The sequence below is a fragment of the Sceloporus undulatus genome, chromosome 3 (assembly GCF_019175285.1).
Source record: "Sceloporus undulatus isolate JIND9_A2432 ecotype Alabama chromosome 3, SceUnd_v1.1, whole genome shotgun sequence".
Taxonomy (NCBI): domain Eukaryota; kingdom Metazoa; phylum Chordata; class Lepidosauria; order Squamata; family Phrynosomatidae; genus Sceloporus; species Sceloporus undulatus.
The window spans coordinates 87,591,800-87,602,082 of record NC_056524.1 but is presented as its reverse complement, the minus strand read 5'-3'; the positions used below and the strand labels follow the sequence as shown (position 1 = coordinate 87,602,082).

At 43.0% G+C, this 10,283-nt stretch overlaps 1 protein-coding gene across 3 annotated transcripts in view; it reads left to right on the top strand.

Annotated features, from left to right (window-relative positions):
* Positions 1-1,792: 1,792 nt before the first annotated feature.
* The window catches only part of REPS2 (RALBP1 associated Eps domain containing 2), a 100,639-nt gene continuing 92,148 nt past the window's right edge, over positions 1,793-10,283 (top strand). The window contains exon 1 of one of the 3 annotated variants that reach the window (XM_042459032.1): positions 1,793-2,287. In XM_042459032.1, the coding sequence (XP_042314966.1) occupies positions 2,030-2,287 (258 nt within the window). In that variant the 5' untranslated portion in view covers positions 1,793-2,029. Of the gene's footprint in view, positions 2,403-10,283 lie in introns of all 3 variants that reach the window. The other 2 variants (XM_042459031.1, XM_042459033.1) reach the window with 2 other exon arrangements.

Sequence of the window (10,283 nt, the reverse complement as noted above, 5' to 3'; positions counted from 1 at the left end):
CTTTTGTATGCTGTGAATTTTTTTAATAATGTTTGCTTTAACCATTGTAAAACACCTAGATTATTATATGTAAATAATGATAGATTAAGAGCCACTGATTTAAGGAATCATTGCATTTAGTCAAGGGGCGGAGGGAGATTACAGCCATTTGTTCATGCCCAACGGGACTTGAATTTCTAAAATGAAATTTGGATTCACATCTAAATTGGACAGGCTTGAAAACAGAATAGTCTAAACCAGTGGTTCCCAACCTTTCTAATGCCGTGACCCTTTAATATAGTTCCTCATGTTGTGGCGACCGCCAGCCATACAATTATTTTCATTACTAAATGCAATTTTGTGTTTTCTGGTGGTCTTAGGCGACCCCTGTGAAAGGGTCATTCGACCCCCAAAGGGGTCCTGACCCACAGGTTGGGAACCACTGGTCTAATTCAAATAATGTGTTTGGCACAGTGTGAATGCAAAGTTAAAGTGGTGTCAGACTGGATTTCTGCAGCATGGACACAGCTGAAGTGTATGCTGGAGTTGGAAAGGTTTAACTCCAACAGTGAATATACCTGGGGCAGGACCCCCTCTAAGCCTTCCTTCTCCCGACAAATCTGCATCCACTCTGCAGAAATAATCCAGTTTGACACCACTTTAACTGCCATGGCTTCGTGCTATGGAATTTTGGGAATTGTAGTTTGTTGTGGCCCCAAAGCAAAGTGTGTGTGTGTGTGTGTGTGTGGTGTATTTTTTTCCTCATGCATTTGTTTATGTTTTTAAATTGCTTTAAATAAAATAGACTTATTTTGGCTGCATCCACACTGCAGAAATAATCCAGTTTGCACTGCCTTAACTGCCATGGCTCAATGGCTAGAGAATTCTGGGAATTGTAGGTTTTGTGAGGCATTTAGCCTTCTTTCTGACAGAGGTCCAAAACACAATGCAGAAACGATCCAGTTTGAGACTGCTTCAACTACTCTGTCTCAGTGCTAGGGAATCCTGGGAACTGACAGAGAAGGCTAAATATCTCACAGAACTATAGTTCCCAAGATCCCCTAGCCTTGGCAGGGCAGTTAAAGCAGTCTCAAACTGGATCATTTCTGCAGTGTGGATGCACCAAAGAGGCGGCTTCCCATCCTCTCCACAGCCAGACACCCACCACCCAAAGGGAGCAACCAGGCTTCCCAGGAAGAAAGGAAGGAAGGAAGGAAGGAAGGAAGGCATAGAGGAGGATTTCACAGGTAAACACAGTGCAGAAGTAACCCAGTTTGAGACCCCTTGAACCGCCCAGGCTCAAGGCTTAAGAAATCCTGGGAGCTGTAGTTTTGCCACAGATATTGAGCCTTCTCCATCCAGAAACTCCCAGTCCCTAATAGAATTACCTAACAGTTAAAGTGGTCTCAAAGTGGATTATAAATCAATCAAACAAACAAATAATAGATAAATAGATAAATAAATAAATAAATATTTCTGCAGTGTGGTTTTTGGCCCTTGGAAGACCCAGGCCTCCCAGGAAGGAAGGAAAGAGTAGAGCAGGATTTCACAGGGGGGGGGGGGGGAGGAGGCCCAAAACACAGTGTAGCAAGAGTCCCCAAATCCTGGGAGCTGTAGTTTTGCCACAGAAACTGAGCCTTCCCTGTCCAGAGAGTGTGAGGCCCCAACAACAAACGCCCACTTTCCTGACCCTGAGCCAGGGCAGCCGATTATCAATAGAATACATTATAAATAAATAAATAAATAAATATTTTTTTTTCTGCCGTGTGGTTTTCTTTGGCCCTTGGAAGACTCCAGAGGGTAGCCTTGTGGGGCTGTTTATTCTTCTTTCTCCCCCTCCTCCCTTCCTTTGCAGCTGCTTGCTCCTGCTCCTGGGTGCTTTTGCCGCAGAAAGGGAGGAAAGAGAAGGAGAGGAGGAAGGCTGTGCTCTGCTGCTCTGCCTCCCCACAGAAGCTCCACTGCAGCAGAGGAGGAAGAGAAGAGGCAGAGCAGCCTCCTTTGCCCCCCTAAAAAGGGGCTTTGGGGCTTTCCGGCTCTGGCTCCCCTGGAAATGGAGCCCCCACAGCCTCCCTCCACTCCTGCTGCTCCCGGGGCTCCAGCCCCAGCTCCGGGGGCCTTTTCCCTGGCCGCCCCTGAACAGCAGCAGCAGCAGCAGCACTACGCGGAGCTCTGGGCTCTGGTCTGCAGAGGAGCAGCAGCAGCAGCAGCAGGAGGAGGAGGAGGCATCCCTGGCCAAGCGGCGCCGGAGGGGAGCAAAGTGGCCGAGTTGTTCCGGGCGTCGCAGCTCCCCACCGAGACCCTGCACCAGGTAAGGAGCAGGAGGGGCCGAGGGCGCCTGAGCATGTGCAGAGAGCCCCCAAGGAGGAAGAGGGCAGACCACTCCCCTGCAAAACGAAACACTCACCAACACTCCTCTTAGAAAGGTACATCCCTAACCCCCAAATGGAAAGGGTTTGGGAAGTCTTTTTGGGCAGGAGCTTGAATTGTTTCCACACTGGAGAAATGACTCGGTTTGGCGCCGCTTTAACTCTTTTTCTGGCTCAAGGCGTAAGGGATTCTGGGAGCTGGAGTTTGTGGTAGGGCCCAGCATAAGCTATATGTGCAAATACTCTCTCTCTATCTCTCTCTCTCTCATAAAAACATATACAATTTTAGTTTGCATATATATATATATATATACACACACACACATATATATACACATACGTGTGTGTGTGTGTATATATATGCAAAGAAAAACTGGGGGTTAGCTGGGCAGAACTAAGAGGGAATGAAGGTAATAAGAGAAAAATTTGAAGTGATTTTGTCCACTAAGTTTTCCACAAAGTGGTCCCTGGAGAAGTCACCTGGTTTGACACTGCTTTAACTGCCCTGGCTCAAGGCTATGGTATTCTGGGAGTTAGAGTTTGTTGCGGGCCCAGAGCCTTGAGCCAGGGCAGTTAAAGTGGTGCCAAACCGGGTGATTTCTCCAGTGTGGATGCAGCCTAGGACGTGCATTCTCACTACTTTTTAAACCGGATCGCAAGTGACCCTGGTTCCCACTTAAATCAATTCACTGAAGGTGACCCTGGTTCCCACTTAAATTGTTTCGGTGAGGGGGGCCACATGCCAGACCCATTTGACCCGCGTCTTTTTCACCAAGTAGATTCAGCACCAGTGTGAACCACAAGCGGGTCATAATCAATTCAAATTTGCCCTTCAGCCGGCTGTAACCGAATAGTTTTAAATCGATTCACTCGTAAATGCAAATCACAAGTGGGTTGTTTTAATGCCAGAAAATGTGATTGGGGCAAATGTAGTGGGAGCCACACTCCAACGTCGAATCAGTCCATCAATTTGGATCGCACACCAATTTATCTGTAAGTGGGAACGAGGCCCACATCTTTTTGGATAAATCAATTTCGTGCACATGTGAACCAGATGCGGATCAGCATCTATTTAAATGTGCCTTTTGGCCAGATGGAACAGGTCCATTTTGAACTGATTCGTTGATGTCAATGTTAACCGCAAGTGGGTTATTTTGTTTTATTTTGCAGCAAGGAACAGATTCTACCAATTTGAATGGATTATGGAAAATGGTGATATGTTTTAGCATGAAACATTTTTGTAATTTTAGTGTCAACATATTGCTTTATATGTTATAGAGCTAACTGACTGTAAAAGTTTTTAAAGATTTTCATTATTTTTGTAATGTGATGATTATAACCTGTACTTGGTTGTCAGGAATAAACTGTACTAGCAAGAAAATGCAATTAGGGCAAATGTAGCATGAACCATGCTCCACTGCCGAACCGATCCACCTATTTGGATCGCAAAGCAATTTATTTGTAAGTGGGAATGTGGCCCAGGAAAGAGGAGGAGGAGGAGGAAGAGATCTGGACACCCTGGCCCCAGGGCTGCACCAGCGGCCCCCAAACAGTGCCCTTGAAGAGGTTTTGGACTTCAGCTCCCAGAAGCCTCAGCCATTATCATTACTTATTTAGAGTATTTATACCCCCACCCTTCAGCCACAAAGGCTCTCAGAGCGGCTTACAATTATCATTATTTTTAATTAGACGGTTCCCTGCCCTCAGGCTTACAAACTAAAAAGACACGACACAAAAGCCATGTTGGCCCATCATTTGGGATTCTGGGAGCTGAAGTCCAACATCCTTTAAAGAGCACAGTTTGGAGACCAACTGTAGCATAGCACTTTTGAGACTCACTGAAAGAAAGAAATTGGCAGGTCCTCTCTGTACCATAAGAGTTTTCCTTAACTCTTGGGTTTGTTGTATTCCCTCAAGTGCACACATCACCTTTGTAACCCTAATATTTGCAGCTGCAAAGACAGAATGGGGTCTGGTCTAAATTTCATGCCCTCTTCTCCTTCCACATACAGTACTTCCTTGAGCAAGTTTCATGTTTTCTACTTGATATTAAGAGAGCCCTGTTTAAACGATCATCCCTGACCAAGTAGAAGCTAGAACCGGATCTTTTTCACTTGCAGAAATATGTTTTTGAGGTTGTACTGTACGTATTTGACTATGTCAAGAAATTTATGCCCTAAAAGTGACCCCAAAAACCTGGGTCAACTTATATATGGAGCAATACAGTAATAGGTTAGCCCCTCAAGTACAGCGCTGTGTAAATTTACAGCACTTCATAAATAAAGGATAATAATAATAATAATAATAATAATAATAATAATCCATAACCCAGCTGTCTCCCAAAGGGAGAGCTGGGTTGAGGAAGGGCTTGGGAGACAAATGTTTGCTTACCTCTCCTTCCTCAGCTTGGCTGTCCTGCAGAGGTCCTCTGAGGGGACAGCCATGCTGTGGAGGGGGAGGAAGGGATATCCTCAACTCTTCCATGGGTCATATCAAAATCTCTAATTTGGGCCCCCAAACCTGCCCTTGACTTATACACGATTTCGACTTGTAGTTGAGTATATACGGTAATGAATTGGCACTCGTAAACTCAAGTTTATGTCCTGCCTGTTTTTTTGTTTGTTTGTTGAGAGGACTCAGGATGGTGAAGATATGAAATTCAGATTGAAGAATTATTAGTTGAAAAAAATGTATCGTAGGAGCTGTGCAAACTGGTAGCTCCATGCCACTCGTTTTTGCCCCGTGTCTCTGCTGCAGCATCCCCATGCTGCAGTACAGACACGCCACAAAAAAAGAAACGCCTAGAGTGGCTTCTTTTTTGCGACTCTGGAAGCAGGAAGGGACACCACCATGATGCCACTTCCTGCCAGCAACGTCTGGTTGCTGTACGGCAGCAGCGGCATCATGGCAGCCCCTGTATGGATGGGAGGCCACCCTGATGCTGGCGTCTGTACGTATTAGGGTTCAGGAGTGTGCTGTTGCTGTGCGCTCCCAAACCCTAAAATTGCCACCGCCACACCACAATGTGCCCGTGTGTACGGGGCTTTTAAACCCCAAATAATAAGCAGCAGCAGTAAGACTAGTTTGTAAAAGCCACACACACACATATATACACACCCACATACCAACCAAACCAAGAATCTGGATCCATATTGTCCTAGGACCGGTGAAGGAAGCCACAAGATCCCAAGCTTATGTGTATTAACTTCAACTTGTTTTTATTTAAAAATAGGTTGACATCAGTATGCATTGGGATCTGTGATTTCCTTCACCCAGAATAATATGGATCTGGATTCTTGGTTTGGTATTTAAGAGGAATAATGGCATTGTAATCCACAATACTATGGCCTGTTACAGACTGCCAAAATAAAGCTGCTTCGTGTCTCTTTGGAGATATGCTATTTAAATGATGCATGGGTCCTAAGAGTCCGGATGTCGCGCCAAAGCCACACTCCATTCCTAAGCACTGGAGGGCAGCTTTGGTGCAGCTTCCGGATTCTTCGGATGCATGCATCATTTAAACAGCATACCTCCAAAGAGACCCAAAGAAGCTTTATTTTGGCAGTCTGTAACAGGCCTATGCAAATTCTGCCACCTCTTCACTTAGGACTTTTTAAAGAGAGTTGGATGTAAACTATTCTAAGAATCAGTTCTCAGGCTTTTCATTCCAGGATGCTGTTTATCAGTTATTTATTTATTTATTTAATTTATAGGTCACCTTTCCCTCAGGGCGAAAGACAAAAAATTATGTGTTTCTTAGATATTATTAACTACTGACTTTTTGCATCAGGAACTGGGTTTGTAGATTTCCTCTCATGCTGTCTCACCATCCCACTTCCTCTTTTTCCTCCAAAGTCCACAAAGAGAGGCAAAAACAAATAAAAACCATGGCAATGGCTGCAGCTGCACAGACACATACTGTTTATTGTTGTTGTCTATATAACCTCTCTGTTCCCAGCTGCAGAAATAGTCTTTCTGTAATAGACATTATTTCTTGATCTGTGGTTGCTGTTCTCTTTTTTGGTCATCAGCTGCATTGCCTCCCTCTCAAAATTTGACTCATGAACCTAACATGACTAATTTTCATGTATATTAAAAAATAATGGATTAACAAAAGCATACCCTCCAGCTGTCCCAGTTAATCCTGTGCCGTCCTGCTATCCCAGCTGCTTTTAAAATGTCCTGGTTTCTCCCTGCTTCTACTTGTTGTTGGCTTATTTCAATTGGTCCAAACTGAACGCAAAGTACAAAAGTAGTTTGTACTTAATTAACTCAGCTGGAGCTGGGAGGGGTGGATTCTTACCCTTCCTAGTAGGCTCATTTGGGATTTTCTTTCTTTTCTTTTTATTTTAGGCATTCCTAAATTCCAGGGATTCTCTACTTAAAATAGTAGTTTTTCTGTGTTTTTAATCACTTTTTTCTGGTGTTGTCCAGCTGCATCCTTTTTAAACACTTTCTTCTGTTCCATTTCATCTGTGAAATTTTGGAGGGTATCAAAAAGTGATATTGCACTTCAGAGTGTTTAATTTTTTCACACAGTGTGGCATATAAAGTGTGTACTGAGTAACAGTTGGGGCATCAGTGATTATTTTTTTGGGTTACATTAAAGACTGAGACTCTTTGGGGATATGAATGAAACAGTAGCCATGCATACCTTTCTGGTTAGAAACTAGAACTTCATTTTGCATTTGGTTTGTGGGTTAGTGTACTCTACTTTGGGGCCTTTCAGTTCAGGGAACTTTGAATATATTCCAGTGGAGAAAACACACCCTTGGAACCCTTTCACACTTCATAGTTACAACAGTATGTTTCTATTTAAAATGCCATGATGAAGGGTTGTTTAGTATTCTCAGTTTGGTGAGCCCTGGTGTCTTACCAAACTACAAGCCCCAGGATTCCATAGGATGTTGTTGTGGCAGGTAAAGTGGAATTATAATGCTGTACTTGTGTAGTGTGAAAGGGTCCTTAACCTCAAAATATAACTACAGCTGTCAAAGAAGGAAATGGAATGTGACAAGACAACTTCTTCACTCCTGCTCCTGCCCTTCCCTATTCCCCAGGAATACTGGAAAGAGGAAAATGGAACAGAGGCTATTCTTTTGGTGTCAGCTACTGATGGGTAATGCCTATAGATTTCAGTTGGATTTATGCATCATCAGATAAGTTCAGGATTGCAGCCAGGGAGCATGGTGTACATAAAAAGCTAGTTAATGATTTAGAGTGCTCCTGCCTCCAACAGCTGGCTCCTGTGCTTGCACTTTGAGGATACAGACATGGTTGAATCACTGCCTTCATTTTTGGTAGTGGGTAAGTGCCAACAGGTAACAGCTGGTATATTCCCAGAGTTATGAAGGATATTGCAAAATCAGTTTTACTTAGAGCTAGCCTGTCTGATAGACACATCTGTTTCAGAAATCTGATGCCAGGTCAGCCACTGTTGTGTTTTTTTTAAGTGCTCTTTCACTTTTCCACCTCTGCACAGATGAAAAAGTTAATTTCATGGTTCATTTGTAAATTGTTAAAAATGTTTTTGAAAACACTTGTTGCACAGCAGAGAGAACTATTTTGAAATCCAGGCTGAGAAACAAATTTGCTATTATTTTTTGCCTTCAAGTCATTTTAAACTTATAGCAACCCTGTTATGGGGTTTCCTTGGCACGTTTTCTTCAGGGGTGCTTTTTTGCCTTTGCCTTTCCCAGAGGCAGAGTACAGGTGTCAGATGACTATTGAAGACTGTAGCACTTTAGATAAGCAGAGAATCAAAGTGTTGAAACTATTGGGAATCCTCATGGAATTGACCTGAAAAAAATAGTCTTAGAATCATAGAGCTGGAAAGGGCCTCATGGGCCAAAGAGTCCACTCACCTGCTTAATACGGGATCTCCAGCTAAAGTATCTCCAGCAGATAGCTGTACTGCCTCTTTTTTGAACACATCCAGAGAAGGAGACCTTACCACATCTCTAGGCAATTAGTTCCATTGTGGAACCACTTTTACTTATAATGTTAAATCAAAATCTATTCTCCTGTAGCTTACTGGTCCTGCCATCTGGGGCAGCAGAGAACAGACTGCCCTGTCTGTGACAATCCCAGAGGTATTTAAAGAGTGCAATCATAGTGCAGGGTAGTTGAGGATAGTATGACTAGGGGGCCTTTCATTCATAGGGTTGTCATAGGTCAAAGTTGACTTGAAGGCCGTTAACAAAAAACACCCATCTATGAGGGAAAATAGTGGGTTGAATAAAAAAAGTGCTTCATTTGGAATCAATCTGTTCATAGGCACAGAATTCAAGAAGGGTGAAACATTGATATACATCTGTCTTCTTATATGGCCATCACTGAGTTCAAAACCTGATAGAAGCACATTTAAAACTGCCTTTCTGCCATTCACACATAAGTACCAATTTGAGCATAATTCTGCTGAACTGGCAAGGGCAAGGCTTCTTATCCGATGAAGGCTGCCTGGCATCTTCCTCTCCTTCCACCCCCAGTCTTTAGCTCTGTGCCATTCTCTTCAGAGTCAAGACTCCGTTTGTCTGGGGGAAGCTGGCAAAAGAGGGACGATGTAGGGAGAGATTTTGAGGCAAGAGATCTGACAACAGCAGTAGATGAAGTGCAGTTGGCTGAAGAAGGTTCTTCTGTGGTTCACAAGCTTTCTTCATGCTGGCTGGGCAAAGCCCCACTCTTTCTATCACAGGGTGTTTTGCATGAGTCAGGAGGCTGCACAATGGAGCCTTGTGAGCAGCTTCTTGGAATTGGGAAAGGAAAGTGTATAAGGCAGCAAAGAGGTGCCACCACTGCTACTTGCACCTGGGCTCATATGTTCACTTAGGTATGAACTGTAAGAATGAGGCTGGAAATGGCTTCAAATAACATTGTGGAATTGTTCTTAAGCTGAAGACTGCTCTGGAGGATCACTTAACCCAAATCAATGTGGAAGAAGCATTATCTGTCTAATTGTTGTAACCTTTATACATACACCACATTTACAACATTAGAACTTGATTAATTTCACTCAACAGTAAGTTAATATCTTGTAAATGTAATTGGAAATGCATAATAACTCTAAAGCATTTTCAGCTACAAGAAATCTACATGCTCAGGGCAAACGCAAACCATTAATTCATCTGTATTAGTTCAGTTGCGTTCAGAAGGACACTATTTTACTATCTACTCAGATGTGTTTCTCAGAATTTTATCTGAAGTGATAGAACGCAAGGTCTTACTTTAGGCCAGCTGTTGGTTTTATTAGATTTTATGGTGAACCTCTCTTAGAAAGCTGAACTGTGAAATTCATAAAGCTGTGGAACAGGTCTGTCATCTGTGTCAGCCTGATACCAGCAGGCTTATGTTCATTCTAGCTTACTGAAATGCTGACACCAAATATATTAATTGCTGCTCAACAGGTGGTCACTGTGGCTGTACTAGCAGGGTTTTTTAGGGGTTTTTTTGTGCTAACCAGACATGTGCGACCTGACTTTAAAGAGATGGCAAGCAGGCAGTGCACCTGCTGTTATCATATTGTGATCCTAAGGACAAAGACAGTTCTTTCCAAAGGATATTACTTACAAAATGTTCTGAAGAATCAGATTGATCTGTACTGGCAAGGATGAATGTCTCCCCCCCCCCCCCCAAATAACTTAATAAAACAGCTGAAATAAATGTTGATGTAATAGGGAACCAAAAGTGAAAATTATCTCGGCAATTCAAGCTTGTTGGTTGCTACAGTACTAGATTTTAAAAATAATTATTGATATATTGCCAGCGTTTTCCTTATTACCAACTGTGCACAATGATGTCAGTGAAAAATGTTCCTGAACAATTACTTGTACTACACTAGCTGTTCCCATCATATGCGATCCATCCAATCTCAAGGTGGTTCACAAAAGACAAAAAGTTACAATAAAAACACATACAGTTAAAAACGTACAATGTAGACAT